Source organism: Capricornis sumatraensis, unplaced genomic scaffold, assembly GCF_032405125.1.
Source record: "Capricornis sumatraensis isolate serow.1 unplaced genomic scaffold, serow.2 scaffold50, whole genome shotgun sequence".
NCBI classification, from domain to species: Eukaryota; Metazoa; Chordata; class Mammalia; order Artiodactyla; family Bovidae; genus Capricornis; species Capricornis sumatraensis.
This window is the reverse complement of record NW_027184659.1, coordinates 2,861-20,000: the sequence shown is the minus strand read 5'-3', so window position 1 is coordinate 20,000 and position 17,140 is coordinate 2,861. Positions and strand designations below refer to the sequence as shown.

At 61.9% G+C, this 17,140-nt stretch overlaps 1 protein-coding gene across 1 annotated transcript in view; it reads left to right on the top strand.

The window, feature by feature from the left end:
• LOC138072470 (collagen alpha-1(III) chain-like) overlaps nt 1-1,850 on the top strand; it is a 2,386-nt gene extending 536 nt beyond the window's left edge. Inside the window, exons 1-2 of the mRNA XM_068963518.1 lie at nt 1-1,007; nt 1,483-1,850. The exon at nt 1-1,007 is cut by the window's left edge and continues 536 nt beyond it. Of these exons, the coding sequence (XP_068819619.1) occupies nt 1-1,007; nt 1,483-1,850 (1,375 nt within the window). The remainder of the gene's footprint in view (nt 1,008-1,482) is intronic.
• The last annotated feature ends 15,290 nt before the right edge of the window (nt 1,851-17,140 follow it).

Below are 17,140 nucleotides of genomic sequence, written 5' to 3'. Positions count from 1 at the left end.
GGAGGTGGGGGTGGCCGCACGCCACCGCGAGGGGAACGGCCCAAAGCGACCCGGGGGAGGGGACGCGAGTCGGCCGCCGGGGCCCGCCGTGGGATCTCACCGCCACAGGCCCTCCCGGCACAGGGGCGGTCCCGCGGCACCACCCGGGGACGACCGACTGGCGCCCCCACCCTCGCGGGGCTCACGCCCACCACCACCGCCACCCCCAGAGCCGCAGCCGGCCCGGGGAGAACACTCTCCCGCCGCACACCGGCGGCCCCCCCACGGCCCTGACACGCGCGGGGCCCCCCGCCCCGCCCCCCTCGCTCAGGGCTCCGAGGGCACTGCTCCGCCCGGGGTCGCCACCAGCCCGGCGGAGGCCGGGGGACGACACCCACGTGAGGCGAGGCGAGGCCGGCTCGGGCCCAGACGAGGGGACGGGAACGCGGGCGGTCGCACGCGCCGGACGAGGAGAGGCGAGGCCGGCGGCGGCGGGGAGGGGCCGGCGAGCACGCACGGCAGGGGCCGCGGGACAGGGACGTGGGCGCCGTCCGGGAACCGGAGGAAAAGGACCGGGCACGCGGCCGGGCCCCCAGGAACACCAGCGCGGGATCCCACCGCCACCCGCACGCGAGGGCGGTCCCGCGACGCCTGGGGCGCCGGCCGGCCCCGGCCATCCCCGGAGTGTGGCCCACGACCCGGCCCCGCCGCCAGGGCCGGCGAGCCGTCCACCCGTCTTCCGCCATCCACACGCGACAGATCCGTCTCCCATCTGAGTCTGACCCCCGAGGCTCGACATCCCGGGGACAACGCTCTCGAGCGAGGCGGCCCAGACCGTGACCGCACGCCGCCACCAGCTGCGGCTCGGGGGGCGAGGGCGGGCGCGACGGGCTCCCCCTCACCACCAGCTGCGGGGCCGGGGAGGCCGAGGCCGACCGGGCGTCGCGCCCCGACACAGCCCCCCCCTTCCCCCAGGGCTCGCACCACGGGGGGCCGGCCGCACGCACACGGCCCCCCACCTGCCGGACGCCCGGCGGGGCCCAGCGGGACCCTCCCCCGACTCGGAGGGGGGAGGCGCGGGCCGCGGTAGGCAACGAGCGGCACACGGCCCCACCGCGGGGCCGGGGGAGTTCTGCTCTGCCCACGTGCTCTGGCAGTCGCCACGGTGGCCACTGCGCACTCGGGAGGGGCAGCGGCTGGGGGGTCCGGTACCCCAAGGCTCCCTCTCGGATCGCTAGAGAAGGCGTTCTCCCCGAGGGCGCGCCGTCCCTCACCCGGACCGTGTCGCCTTCGGGCCCACGGAGGCGCTCCACGAGCCACCAGTCCTCAGCTGGGTGGGAGGGGCCTGCGGTACAGGGGAGCGGACCACCACACAGGAGCGTGTGCGCGGTCAGGGCCAGAGCGGAGCCCGCGTCCCGCCCCCTGCAAGGCCTCATCCGCCAAGGCCTCCGCGACGAGGGGAACAGGCACGCCTCTCCCTACCGCCTCGACCCCCCCCCCCAGAGAGAGCCACTCACGGGACACACACGCCACCGTGGCGGGGACCCGAGGGGGACACCGGGTTAAGGGAAACGACACCACCACTCGGCCTCAGGCACCTGAGGGACGACCTGGAGCGCTCCAGGGGCACCACCGAGGGTCACACGAGGCACGCTCACACACCCGCGTGGGGTGCGCAGCGCGGCGTCGGCGGCGGCACAGCCCTCCCCGCCACAGGGAGGGCCGCTCGCCGGGCACACGCCGAGAAGGCGAAGCGAGAGCAATCTGCTGTGTCAGAAGACCAACGGCCCCCACTGACGCCCCGAGGCAAAGGAGACCGAAGATCAGGGCCAGAAGCCACACCCAACCCCTGCCTTCCTCACCCTCCCTGATGGGCAGCGAGGGGGGGAGAAGACAAGCGAGGGGCCCCGCGGACAGACCGAGAAGAGCAGACGCGTTCACTGGGAACGCCCGTCCCTCGTCTGGCACGGCTTAGGCTCGGCCCGGGAGAACACGACCACACCACATCGATCTGTTGAGCCAAGGTGGAGCGGGGGGGGAGGCACGGTGAGGACAGTCACCAGAGGGGCCCGCTTTAAGCCTCGCCGGCAACCTCCGCCCCCCCCACCTCGCCTCAGGCGAGAGCGGCCGACGACCCCCAAGAGGAGAACGCCTGACACGTGGCACGGAGCCCACAGGGCGGGGGTCGCCCCAGCCGCAACCAGGTGCCCACAGCGGGGGCGAGGGATGCACAGGGTAGAAGACCCACACGCCACCTCGCCCCGCCACCCTCGGGTCGCCCAGAGACCGGAGGTGGCACCAAGGGTCGGGTCAGCCAGACGACACCACACAGGAGCCGGCGCACAGGCCCAGGCGGGCGGCTCCAGCGGCAAGGGCCGAACCGGGCACCAGCTGGCGGCCCAGAAGCCCAGAGCCCCGCGTGCGTCCAGAGACCCACAGTCCTCGGTGGCAGACACCAAAGGAGACCGTGTCAGCACTTACCTGGTGGCAAAAAAGGCCTATTAAGGGCGACGAAATGACAGCAGCTGACAGCGGAGCACATCGACGACGCGCAGGGAGGGCCCCCGGAACCTTGTCCCGGCCACCTGTCCCCAACGCTGCCCCATAAACACCAGGCCCCGAGCTCTCTTGGGGGGGGGGGGGGTCATCTGGTCGACCGGGAGGGGGGAGGGGGCGCGTGGTGGCCAAAGCGGGGGCGCGGGCACCAAGGGGGGGCGGGGGGGAAGCTGGCCGAGGACGCCCTCCCCGCCTCGTCCACGCGGGCAGGGGTACCGGTCCGTCCGAGTCTCCGAACGGGGATTTGGCTTCGATGTGCAAAAGGAAAACAGAAGACAGAACCGTCAGCGAGGCGCTTCCCACGAGACGAGCGGGCCCCGACCGTCCTAGACGGGGCACCCAGGACGGCCCGAGCCGGCCCCCACCTCCCGACTGGGATTCAGGGAGCCGGAGAGGGGGGAGCCAAAGTCGCGTCCGACGACCGAGACCCACGAGGGCACGCCGAAGGGTCGAGCGCGCCCTCCCCGGCCACCCGCGGAAGCAGGGTCCGGTCCATCCACGTCTCCGGACCCGTCAGGACTCTGACAAAGAAAAAGCATGTGTGCCGGGAGACGCCTCGGGCGACCGGACCCCACGGGGGGACCGCACACGCGCCTCCCCCGGTCAACCCTCGGGTTCCCCCACCTCCGGAGTGCCACGCGGAAAACACCTCGGGCAGAAAGGACCCGAGGGCCCGGACCCTGGCGCGCCCTCCGGCGACCTCCAAGCCACCGTCTGGGCCGGTCCCCACCTCCGGAGCGGGGCCGAGGGCGAAGCAAACGCTCCTGAGGGGCGAAGCAAACGCTCCTGAGGGGCGAAGCAAACGCTCCTGAGGGCGGCCCAGGAGGCGTCCGGACCGCCGAGCCCGAGTCCAGGCGCTCCGGGCAGGGAAGACCCTCTCCCCGCCCACCGCGGCGGCCCGGCCCAGGCAGGGTCCGGGCGGTCCGTCCCCGTGGCCGCAGGGGCACGGGGAGATGCTGGTCGACCCGGTCAGGCCGCCCCGCGAGCCGGCTCCGGGGCGCCGCGACGGTCACCCTCCTCAGAAACCTAGAGAACCAATCTCCGGCGACAGCGGGACTGTCCCTAGGCCTCGGCGCCACCGGGACTGTCGCCGCCAGCGTCGCCGGTGTCTGAGAGCTCTGCCTCGGGCCCAGAGGCTGAGTCACAATCCTCCTGAAAGGCCTCGCCGAAGCTCCAGAGGGGAGGGACAATATACAAGCGGCCGCCAGGTGGCTCCCGACAAGCGACTCGAACGTCCCGAGGACGGGTCGCTGTCGCCGGCCGCCGGGGACGCCACCGCGCCGGCCGCCCAGACGCCCGAGCTCGGCCCGGAGCCTCCGCCGCCGAGCGACGCGACGCGACGCGACCCCGGCCGCAGAGGAAGGGAGAGACGCTGGGAAGGATCTCCTCAGGAGGCTGCCACGAAGGAGACTCACTCCCCCACGCGACTCCGGGGTGCTGGGGGGGACATTCCACGGAGACGCCGGCGGGCGGTGGGGGCTCGGGGCGGGGTCGGCGGAGAGAGGGGCACCAGCGGCATCGCAGACTCCCCCGGCCCCCCTCCCCCGAAAGAGAGAGGGAGGGAGGGAGGGAGGGAGGGAGGGAGGGAGGGAGGGGCCGGCAAAGCGAAACCAGGCGAGCGCTGCTCGGAGAACAAAGCAGGACTTTGGAAAGCAGACACAGACACGCGAGCCCAGGAGCAAGAAAGGAAAAGGAGGAGACACACTCGGAACCCCCAACAAGAGAAGGCACCACTCAACCTGGGTGGAGACCGTGACAAAGTCCGAAGACAACACACCCAAGCACGCGCCGGTGGGTGGGGAAAGTGCACCTGAGGTCAGGAGAACATGGATTTCAAAGTCACTGAACTGGCCACAAACACCAGAACGGCAGGCGGGCGGGAGGGCGGGCGGGAGGTCTGGGGTGGCAGGGCTGCGGGGGTGGGGGTTGGGAGGGGCGGGGCGGGGGGGCCTGGGGTGCGGGGGCGGGGGGGGGGGCGGCTGAGGGGCGTGGAGGTGAGGAGGACCGGACCGAGTCGATAGGGATCCACTAAATAAACCCCGTGTTCCATGACCACAGCCAGTTACATGAATACATAACTTTTTGAAGCAGATCAGAAAGGAAATGAAACAGAACCACCAGGCAGGAAAGTCAAGTCATAGAACTGCTCCGGCTGCTTAAAAGTCAGAGAGAGGGAGAGGGAGAGGGGGAGGGGGAGGGGGAGGGGGAGGGGGAGGGGGAGGGGGAGGGGGAGGGGGAGGGGAGGGGGAGGGGGAGCGAGAACGCAGACACATGCGCATATACGCGTGTCCATATGTATACGCACGCGTATTCGCGTCTATATATACGCGCACACGTGGGTATAAACAAACACGTTCAAAGGGCATGCTCACATACACGCATGTGTCTGTGTGCGCACGTGTATGCCTAGGCGTTTCTACTGTGCGTGTATGCTTGCGTGTATATACGTAGACACAGGCATATAGACACAGACGTCCACGGAGATACACAGGCACGAATACACATGCTCATCTGTGCAGATACGTCGGTATCCATAGACACATACATATACGGGGAAAGCGCAAGCATATTGCAAAAGGGGCTTTTCTGTCCAAAACGGATCAAGGCGTCAGCAGACAACTCAGCCTCCAAAAGGGAAACGACCCCCGATGAGCGAAGTGGGCAGGCAGGGGGCCCGAGCAGACACCTTCCTCCCAAAGAAAGGGACAACAGACAGACACCCAGAAGCACAAGGTAGAAAACACATCAGCGGCAGGGCTGGGCTGGGCTGGGCTGGGGCTGCCGGGGGTGGGGGCGGGCTCGCGGAAGCACCCCGGGGCGTTTATCTGGACAAGGATCCTTCTCCTTCGGAGGGGAAAGGCCCAGGGGCTGGAATCGCAATCGCGACAGCAAGTTCGAACCACGAGAAGACAGCGGCTCCTGATCGATCGAACGCGTCTTTGCTGCCGCTGAGGAACATGTGGGCGGACTCAGAGAGATCACATCTCATCCCCTGGGGCCTCCCAGAGAGAGAAACCACATCCCTAGGGAAAAGAGTCCTGCGATTCCCTCGGAACACTCCACCAAAGAGTCCCCCTTCGACCCAACCCAGCCACTCCACGGAGTGCCCACGGAGGGGACAGAGAAGATACGGACGTGTGTATGTGTGGGATCGACCCCCATACCTAGGTAGACATCCGTACACACAGAAGGAGAGAGCTCTCTGTCTGTGTGCCTACGCCTGTATCTATTCACACACACACACACACACACACACACACACACACACACACACACACACACACACAGAGGAATGGGACTCAACCACCAGAAGGGAATGAAATCTCACAGTCTGCAGGAACTTGGAGAGACCTTTAGAGGGGATGATGCTCAAGGAAATACCTCAGAGCCGTCGTTTCCACGCAGTACCTACCAAACGATACACCGTGAACACAACAGAACCAAAGAGAAACAGGCTCCTAAGATACCACCACGGAGCACATGAGGGGTGGCCCGAGGAGGGAGCGGGGGACACGGTGGCGGGGGGTGGGGTGGGGGAGAGAACGAGTGAACGAGCGCCACCGGTGAGGGAGACAGATGAAGCGGTGCCACCTCCCACTTAGGAAATCCATGAGTCACGGGCACGTCACGACACCAGATGTCATCTGCCGTGACACCAGGTGGTGACGGACGGTCCCTCGCTAGACGTATCCTGGCGATCGCTGTGTCAGGCGCTACACTCGAAGCCATCGTCGGTACAGCTGAAAAGGAACGGGGGAACAGAACACGAAGAAAAAAAAAAAAGGAAAGGAAGCAGGACGGGAGGAAGGAAAGAAGGCGAAAGGAAACGTTGGCAGTCAGTCAGAGGTCCGTTTGAGAAGAGTGGGACCTGCGTGTGTGTGGAGGGGCGGGGAGTGGGGAGGCGGGGAGAGAAACTAGGGTGAGTAGGAGGACGGGGAGCAGGAGGAGGAGAAAGAAAAGGACCGATGGCCTCGAGGGGGAGGGGGAGATCAAGGATCCAAGGAGTGGACAGGACGGTCAGGTGAGTGCCATAGGGAAAGGAAACGAAGCCAACCCACGAACACCCTCCCCACGGTGGTTGCGTTCAGTCCAAGATCAAGATGTGGGTAGCACGGTGTCCTCCAGCGCACGGGGACGCACAGGCCTGCCTTGGCGTGGGAGTTCAGGATCAGCCTGAACGCTGAAGCCGTTCTGTTCATCCACGGCTGGCACGTACCATGGTCCCACGACATTCACACATCCTAGCAAACCATCGAAAGACTCTCACTCACTCGCCATGAAACACGTAGAGAACAGAAAAGGAGGGACCCGATGGTGGCTGGCTGGCTGGCTGGCTGGCTGGCTGGCTGGATGACCATGAGAGTCTGAGGATGGAACCCATGGACAGAAAAGCATCCGATTCCCTTGGGTCAAGAATCGGTCTCGCCTTCTGTGCCTGGTGTCCTTCCTACGTCTGGAGGATTCCCTCCCCCCCCCCCCCCACCCCGCTCCCAGCTCGAAGGTGCTCTCAAGGTCCCCGCCGGCACGCTCTCTTCGGAGCGCCCGTCTGAAGGGGAACGTTCTCTTCCACGTCCCCGCCCTGAGACCGCTTCAGCCTGGCCCGCCCCTCCACCCCCGCCTGCCTCTCTCCCTCCTGCTCCTCCTCCTCCTCCTCGGAACTCCTGAGCGCTCCTCGCCCCGGCCTCTCACCCCACACGGTGGCGGTGTTGGCCTAGGTGTGCTCAGGCGCCTCCTCCCCGCATCCCAGGGGACTGCCGCTGTCTCTCGACTGCGTCGTCCTGGGACCCTGTGTTTCCCGGCCTTTTCTGCGGGTGGGGGAGACCCGTCCGGGGGTGTGGGGGAGCCTGCATGCGGGGGGAAGGGTGGGGGCAGAGAGGAGGAGGAGGGGGAGGAGGAGGAGGAGGAGGAGGAGGAGGGACGACACGACTCCCCAGTGCCAGTGTGTGCCTGTGGCCCGGGAAACAGAGGACGCAGCGGGCTGGCTCCGAAAAGGGGATCGGTCCCGAGATCGGGCACGTTTGTTCTTTGCAGAGGCCCTGCAGGTCGAACAGGCAGGGGCAAGGATTGGGCTTCCCGCACGGAGAACTGTTCACCCATCGTGGAAACAGGCGTCTGTCACACCGGGGCTTCGGCTCTCGGTGCGATGTCCACGAGCCGTAGCCACTGAAACGTGCGCGCGCTGGAGCCGGCGCCGTGCAGAGGGCGATCTCATCCGGCTCCTCGTGTCCTTCCAGTGAGTAGGCCGGGATCTCGGGGAGAACAGAAATCCAGAGAGCTGCATGAACCTGACCGTCACGCTTTCAGAAGCCAAGGGAACCAGAAATGAGGTTCACTCGCGTGTGGGTCTGTCTCTCCACGGGACGAATCCTCTCTGTGAGCAGATGAGGGTTCCGGGGGCCCCGTGGAGCAGAGAGGATAGACCGTTCCCTCAGGCCCCCTGCTCCTCCCATGCACGCGCACGCTCCCCAACGGTCGGTCCTAGGAACAGCCTGCCCCAGAGGAGCGTGCTGGCCACCACCCACCTCCACGGAGACGGAGACGGCAGTGTCCGTCCGCGTCAGTCATCCTCGTCCAGAGTCCCCGGGCTGCATGCCCTCGCCTTCACGCCTGGCGCCGTCCGTTCTGTAGGTTTGTGTCGAACCTGCCCGGAGCCCTGTGCCATCGTCCCGGATCAGGGGTTCGGTGGAAAACACCCCGTCCCCCCGCCTCATCGGCAGGTGGATCCTTCACCACTGGGCCACCAGGCAGGGAAGTCCCTTCACAGCCTTCTAAAAGCATCTACCCTGAAACATTCCATGTCGTCCTCCAAAATCACTGGACCATCACGACTGAAATGAAGGAAACTATGTGAGTTCAAGAATGTCTTCACTCCTCAGTGCTTCTTGCTTTAGAACCACGAAGGCATCTCTCTCTCTCTCTCTCTCTCTCTCTCTCTCTCTCTCTCTCTCTCTCTCTCTCTCTCTCACACACACACACACACACACACACACACACAGAGGGGGCTCATCGTCCAAAAGAAACCAACTGTTGTGTTTAATCCATCCCCTTTGTTGTGGCCGTTGTGCCATCGCTAGTCAAAGAAGCTGATCTCATGTGGAATCCGATGTCTTCTCTAGGACACTTCAAGAAGCAGCAAGAGTGCCGGTTTGTGAGAAACGAAGGTCAACCCGTCACGATGCGATCCCTTTTCCTGGCCTGATCGTTCAGAAACTCTCCCATCCCAAGCGGGGGACGTCAGGATATCCATCTTGAGTTTGGGACTGGGGCTTCCCCGGCGGCTCCGTAGGAAACCATCCCGTGCCCGCGCAGGAAACACGGGTTTCATCCCCGGCCCGGGAAGATCCCACGTGCTACAGAGCCACGAAGCCCATAGGCCTCGCCGATGGAATCTGTGCTCTCGATCCTGGCCGCTGCGAGCGCTGAGCCCACACCCGGCAGCCACTGAAGCCCACGTGCCCCAGAGCCCACGCTCCCCAAGAGGAACCACAGCCACGAGAAGCCCAGACACACAAGCGCAGAGCGGCCCCCTCCTCCACGGAGAGAGAACGGCTCGCACGGCAGTGAAGGCGCAGCACACCCCCACAGACATCAAAGACATCCCGTGATTCGAAAGCAAGACGGGCTCTGGGATGGGATGCCGTCGGCCAAGATCAAAGACATCCCGTGATTCGAAAGCAAGACGGGGTCTGGGATGGGATGCCGTCGGCCAAGACCTCGTCCTATCCCTCGGGAAGCTCGCTGACTCTGCGGTAGAGGAGATCAAGAGACCGCCGCTCACCGTGCCATCGGAAGTGTGGGAAGCTCTCCCTACAGTGCTGAGAGCCCAGTGGAGACGTGACCCGTGGGGACCGTGAGCGTGCCTGTTCTCGTGAAGAAGTCCTTCCCAGTCCGGGCTCTGGAGATCGGCCTGCAGACAGTGGACGGCCATCCCTCTCGGCTCCCTGCAGGCCCACGGGTCCGGGCGCGCTGTGCCCCCAGCATCTGCTCGCATCTTCTGGGCCCGTCTCCCCCATGGTGCTCCACTCGCTTTGAATCCTTCTCCCCTCTCGTCTGACATGTTTTCTTTCCTGTTCGACTCTTTCCGGCTCCCCAGGCACCACTTCGCATCGTTCTTCTCTTCTCATCGCACTCGTCTCGTGGAAAGAATTCCACGTATCTCTGCCCTGTGCCCCAAGGAGTCTGTCATCGCTCCATTCATCTGGGGATGGACTGGCACGCAGGCAACCCCGGCCCACGAAAACCGTGGTTCCGTGTGGATGGAACGACTCGCCGACGACCGCAGGGGGCTTGTGGACGTGGACGGCTGGCACCGGGGAGTCGTCCTGCGGACACACCCTCGGGCACCATCGCGTTCGCGGGAGCGTTTGGGTTGCCGTCGTGGTCGCCGCCGTATTCCCTAAGACGTGTGCGGTCGCACTGGATTCCGACGGCGTCTATTGGAAAAGAATGGATCCTTCCCCGGATCCCCTCCGAAGGACTTCGAAAAGAGTCGTGGTCGAGACATGATCGATCTTTCCAACACTCTCACTTCTGGGTAGACATCTAAAGAAAAGAGACACAGAATCTAAATCTCAGAGAGACATCTGCACTCCCATGTCCACGGCAGCATCAGTCACACGGGTCAAGAGAGGGAAACAGCCCGAGTGTCCATCAAGGGAAGAAGAGGGAAAGAAGACACACGATCCAGATAGAGATCGATCGATAGGTAGACATAGATGTCCCACGGAGCCACAGGAACGAACACATTCTTATCTGGTGATAGCATGGATGTGACTTAGGGCGTGATGCCAAATGAATAAGTCAGGTAGAGAAAGAAAAAGACTTTCTCGTGCCACTTACATGCCATGGATGGCCATCAAAAAAAAAGAAAGAAAGAAAGAAAACGATCATCACAGAGCGGCTGGGGGAGGGAGAAATGGGAAGATATTGCATTGATGTAAGGGGGAAAGAAAAAAAAAAACCGACTTCACGGATAAGGTACATCTGTACTGTACACGTCACAACGAGCACGGTGATTCTAATGAACAGCATTATTATGATCGTATGATACTATTCGGAGAAGGCCATGGCACCCCTCTGCAGTCCTCTTGCCCGGAAAATCCCATGGACCGGAGGAGCCTGGTGGGCCGCAGTCCACGGGGTCGCTAACAGTCGGACACGACTGAGCGACTTCCCTTCCACTTTTCACTTTCACGCCTTGGAGAAGGACATGGCAACCCACTGCAGGGTTCTTGCCTGGAGAATCCCAGGGACGGGGGTGCCCGGTGGGCTACCGTCCGTGGGGTCGCACAGATTCGGACACGACTGAAGCGACGCAGCAGCAGCAGCAGCAGCAGCAGCAGCAGCATGATCATCTGAGAAAGTTGCCATGACAGTGGACATGAATCACTCTCCTCCCGTCCAATGGCAGAAGGAAATGGCCACCCACTCTAGGATTCTTGCCTGGAACTGTCCACGGATGGAGGAGCCTGGTAGGCTACAGTCCGTGGGGTCGCAAAGAGTCGAACACGACCGAGTGACTTCACTTTCTTTCACATCCAGTCATGATCTGTATGGGTTGTGAGAAAGCTATGAGCTACCGCTTGGGTGGTCATTATTCTTCTGCAACATACAGGTGCCTCTTGTCCCCATTCTGTACACATGAGAACGGAGGATGTCATATGTCCTTCACGGAGGAAATGATATTTCAATACACCTGGAAATTAAACACATAAAATCACCTAGTTGTCTTGTCTTTCCATGAAGAGTCAGTATCGGCTGCGCTAAAAAAAAAAAAAAAAAAAAAAAAAACAGAAAAAAGAAAAGAAAGAAAGAAAGAAAAAGAAAGCTTTCTTTGGGGGTCTTCGATATGGCCATGCAGGGACACAGGTTTGAATAAAAACCGGGGGAACGTTCCCCAGGAAAGAGTCGGGGGCTTAGAAAGCTGAAGCTCCGTGAGGTTGTAAAGCGACCCGAGAGCAATGAGGATGGACTGTCACGCAAACAAGGGACCGTCTCTTCTTCCAGGGTCCATAGACGGTCACCAGTGAGGCAGGGAAAGGGGAGGGTGTGTGGGATAGGGGTCTTGAATGTCGGGAACACTGTTTCGAGGATCCGGAGGCCTCTGTTCCCCAGGAGGTGCTCCGAGTTTCCAGACTGAGACACAGACCTCTTCCTCCATGGCCCGCCCCTTCTCTATTTTGGGGCCCTCTCTTGGCGATGCTGACTCCACTTTGATTTTCCTGTCACATGTCATCCCCTTTTGCATTCAAAGATACCATTCCATCATGGGAACAAGAGACCTGGTTTATCTTTTTAGAGAGGATTCGAATGAGACAGGATCACTATCCGTGGCGTGGTTTCGGGCACGAACGACCCACACGGGGATCCATGCCACATCTCTCTTTGCCATAGAGAAAGGCTGTGTATGGCAAATGATGCCACGGGATCGGCGAGTTCCTCGGGCTCAGCACTCTCTCGACTTGGCTGCGGTTTTGGTTTTGTTCCCTTCCGTGTTTGCTCGCTTGCTGACCCGCACGTTCTCTCCGGATAGGGCAGCCCATCGAAGCGGAAACACAATCCAGTCTGTGTGGATCCTATTCACGCATCCGATGGGGAGATCAACGACCTCTACGTGGATCCATACACATGGCCGTGTTGGGTTCAGGAGGACCCTTTGGTGTTTTCTGGGTGCGCCCTTTGTTGTCCATGAGCTCACGTGCCTTTCGGGGACATGGCTGATGGAGACGGACACCAAGCAGCAGGGCAGCGAGCTGGCATCTCGGCCTAGAGCGGTTTCCCAAATGACATCTCAGAACCAGGGCTGAGACAGCCATCCCTCCCCGGGCCCCCCTCGTCGCCAGGGAGGGGTGGGGTGGGGTGGGGGTGGGGGGTGTGAGGTTGGGGAGATGGGGGTGGGAGCCGGGTCCGGGTGCGCGCACGCACGCGCCTGTGTGTGTGAGTGGGGGGGGGGGGGGGGGCGGGGCGGGGAGGAGACGGGACTGGGCTCGGGGTTGGGGGTGCCCGAGGTGAGGGGACCGTCCCGGTCCCCCTGAGACGTGAAGGCAGGTTCTGTCCCGCTGAGAACTCCCTGCCTTCAGGGGCGCGCGAGGGGAGCAGGTTTCTCTCCAATCCATTTAGTAAACGGTTTTGAAACAGTTTCCAGACAAAAAGTATCACACAGTTATACACAACATGTCTACTTGTACTTGCCGGGGCCAGCGTGAGGAACTCCGCCCATGGCAAAGGTCACGAGGAAGGAGGCTTGGCACACGCAAAGGCGTGATCAGGCCTCCGGAAACCCCCCGTTCCCGAGCATCTACCCCCAAAGCCAGAGTCTACCTAGAAAGGACGCGTCTCGTGGGTTGGTTAGGAATGACGTGGGTGAAGGGTTTTTCACGTGTCGGGCCAATCATGACGGCTCATCCCCGGCCCTGGGTGTGACGAGGGCGTCTCAGGTCAAACCTCTCTGCTGACAGACCGGCTCGCGTGACAGGGTCATCCGCACTCCCGCCACGACGCACACGAGTGTCGACGACCTCTCCACCGTAAACAGCACAGAGAGTCTGGGAGTCTTTGGAGAGTCTTCGTGAGCACAGGGCTTTTCTCACGGTGGTCGAGTCCACGATTGCCGCCAGGCCTCCATAGCCTTAGGCACCTGGGAATCTATGAATCCGTGTCGTTGGAATATAGAAAAGGACATAGAGTCGTTTGGAAGGGGAGCAATACTGGACTCTGTGAGTCCATGAATGTTCTCTTTTGGAATAGATTCCCTGTCCTTTGGGATCCAGCCCTGTGTCCTTGCTATGTAAACATGTCACTCGATCACTCTCTTAAGCCTAAAGAGACCTTCAGGGCACCATGGGGGAAAGGGATTTCATGTGTTGGGCTGATGGTTGCTGCTACATCTCCATGTTCCCTGCCCTTAGAGTGAATCTAACTAGCATAGAGGAGACATAAGGATTCACCTTTCAGAGGAATCATGTGACCTTTGGGTTCAACCCATTCCTTTCTTGATTGGAACTCACGACACCCTCACCCTACAGGCATGTACCTTTATCTGGAGGGTGGTGCCTGGTTTAAGAAAAAAACACCCTTGGAACACAGAAGTGTTTTGGGGATCAGAAAGAAAGGATCATCACATGTCAGCAGGCCTCACGGCCAGAAGATGATGTCATATCCCTGAGACCCCTTTTTTTTTTTTTTTTTTTTCCGTACATGTATGTGAAGCACCTGATTTTGAGAAAGGTCGGGACTCCTGGCCCCCACGTGACTCTGTAGTCATCCCTATATGTCACCAAAGGTAGAGAGGCAAACCCAACACGAAAGAAATCGGATCCGTCTCCGGAAAGACCGATACCCCCATGTCGCTTCTTTCTTGCTCCCCGTTTCTCTGGCTGAATTCCAAGTTATTCAGCCTCTTTTCCTCCACTCATTTTCCTACGACACTATCCGTTTCTAATCTCTCTATATCTCTGTCATTAAATACGTGTTTATCCAAGGACGCCAACACCGTCCCCACCTTCGAATTCCCTGGATCCAACGGGGCTGGACCCGGGCAGGAGGCGGCGTGTGGTGGTGTGTCTGGGGCATGCGCAGGTGGTGCCGCGTGGGTGTATGTGTGTGGGGGGGGAGGGGTAATGTGTGTGGTGTGTGTATAGGTTCCACGTGAGGCCGAGTGTGTGTCGGGTGGGCACCATGGGTGTGTGCGTGTGGGATGCGCCTGTGGGTGTGGGCATGGCCGGAAGGGGGTGGGGCGTGCAGAGACAGTGGCCCAGAGACACAGCCAGGCAAAGGACAACGCAGTGTGTGTGTGTGTAGGGGGTAGGGGGGAGTGTGTGGTATGTGGCCTGTGCGAGCGGGGTGTGAACGGGCTGCGTGTGTGTGTGTATGTGTCTGGGGTCGGGATGTGTGTGTGCGCAGCGTGCAGGCGGGGTGTGTGTGCGGGTATGCGTGTGGCGTGTAGGGTGCCGCTGTGGGTGTGGGTGTGGGTGTGGCCTGTGGGTCTGAGGGGCGGTGGCGCAGAGACAGAGGCCCAGAGACACAGCTAGGCAAAGGACAACGCAGTGGGGGGGGGGGGGGGGGGCTCGTGAGGCGGCTTGCAGGAGGGGTGGGGGGTGGGATGTGTGTTCGGGCATGTTGTGTGCGATCGTCGCGGGGTGTTTATGGGCGGGGGGGTGGGTGTGGCGTTGGAAGCGGGGCTGGGTGTGTGTGGCCTCAGCGTGTGGTGTGTGGGCAGAGCGAGAGAAGAGGAGAGGTGGAGCATCACAGCCAGGCCAAGGACAACGCAGTGTGTGTGTGTGTGTGTGTCTGGGTTCGGGATGTGTGTGTGTGCTGTGCGTACGCGGGGTGTGTGTGCGGGTATGCGTGTGGCGTGTAGGGTGCACCTGTGGTTGTGGGTGTCCCGGGGAGGGGCGGCGTGGCACAGAGACACAGCTAGGCAAAGGACGGTGCAGTGTGTCTGTGTGTGTGTGTGGGGGGGGGGGGGGTGCGGGAGAGGTGGGGGTGCGGGGTATGTGTTGGGGCATGGTGTGTGCGGGGGTGGGGGGTTTAATGGGCGGGCAGGTGTGTGTGGCGCTGGGGGCGGGGCGGGGTGTGTGTGTCTACGCATGTGGTGTGTGGGCAGAGACAGAGGAGAGGGGGAGAGTCACAGCCAGGCCAAGGACCACGCAGTGGAGGGGGGGGGAGGGGGGGCTGGGGCGGGGGGGAGGGGGGGCTGTGGGGGGAGGGGGGGCTGGGGCGGGAGGGGAGGAGTGTGCGGTGTGTGGCAATCGTGGGCGGGGTGCAAACGGGCTGGGTGTGCCTGTGTCTGGGGTCGGGATGTGTGTGTGCACTGTGTGCAGGCGGGGTGTGTGTGCAGGTATGCGTGCGGTGTGTGGTGCGCCTGCGGTTGTGGGTGTGGTGGAGGGTGGGTGGCGCAGAGACACAGCTAGGCAAAGGACAGTGCAGTGTGTGGGGGGGGCGGGGGGGCGGGAGAGGTGAGGGGGCGGGGTTCATAATCTGAAAGGTGAAAGGCACAGGGACGCACGGACGCACCCACCCACCCACGCACGCACGCACGCACGCGTCCACGCACCCACCCACGCACGTGCCCGCCCACACTGTTGTGTGACGAGCTGGGTGGATCTAAGCGTGTGATGACTCTGTCCATCGGGTGGAAATCGCAGATCTCAGTGAGGTTATGATGGGAGCAGGGGCTTTGACGCAGTGCGACGGAGAACACACTGATGATCGACTTCAAGGTCAATAGAGAGGGGTCTGAAACCTCCCAGAAGGAAATCACAGCACTTTATCATAAAGTTTGGTGTAGCTATTTGTTCTGGCATAGTCACCAAGTGTAAACGGTTCATTTCTGAATGTCATTTCTGTCCCGCTGAGTCCTCCCTGCCTTCAGGTGCGCCAGCGAGGGGTGCAGGTTTCTCTCCAATCCACGGCCATGCATCGTTTTCGCCCTGTTCAAAAAAAAAAAAAAAAAACACACAAAGACCAAAACGTATTTGTTTATCTTGGCCTGTTTTCCGGGCCGAGGCCAAAGACCTCTTCAAGCGTGTCCAAAGGATCTGACAGGATGGGAGGGAGGGTGCAGGTCAATCCACGGGTCAGGAGATCCACAGAAGCTGTCACAGCTGTGACTCGGGCCTTTTTCAGAAACAGGCCCATTTGGATGATTCCCTGGACAGGAGTCACCCCAGGAGTTTCCTTGAAGGGATCGAGTTGAGCTGCAGGAGTCGGGAGCGTGACCCCGCCGCCGCCAGAGGGCCTCCTCAGCCCGGCAGGCCGGCCTGCAGGCAGGCAGGCAGGGGCTATTGTCTGTGGGCCCCACCGCCACCCTCCCCCACCCTCCCCCTGCAGGGCCTCGTCCGATAGCTTCATTCAGATGCAGAAAGCTTTCCAGTCAAGTCAGAGCCTTTGACTTCGCCTCGAGCTTCTCTCCATTGAATGGTGATCCGCCCCACCCACCCCTCCTCCCATCGCCATCCCCATCCCCATCCCCCCATTCCATGTCTCCACCTCGAGACTGCCCCTTTCGGCACCGTGCGGAGGAAGGGGGCTGGGGGGTGGGGAGGGAGGCCGAGGGACACACTCGCCTCGTGTCAGGCCAAAGGAGTCTCCTCCTTTTCTGTCACCCAGGAAACCCCGCTCACGCGTGCGAGGATCACGGACGTGCGTCGAAGCAGCCATCGTCCCTTGACAGCTTCCCCTCCGTGGGAGGAGGTTTTCATTCCTGCCCGCCTCCAGTTCCGTTCCGTTCAGTCGCTCAGTCGTGTCCGACTCTTTGCGACCCCACGAATCGCAGCACGCCAGGCCTCCCTGTTCATCACCATCTCCCGGAGTTCACTCAGACTCACGGCCATCGAGTCCGTGATGCCATCCAGCCATCTCACCCTCTGTCGTCCCCTTCTCCTCCTGCGCCCAATCCCTCCCAGCATCAGAGTTTTTTTTTTCCAATGAGTCCACTCTTCTCGTGAGGTGGCCAGAGTCCTGGGGTTTCAGCTTTCGCATCATTCCTGCCAAAGAAATCCCAGGGCTGATCTCCTTCCGAATGGACCGGTTGGATCTCCTTGCAGTCCAAGGGACTCTCGAGAGTCTTCTCCAACACCACAGTTCAAAAGCATCCATTCTTCGG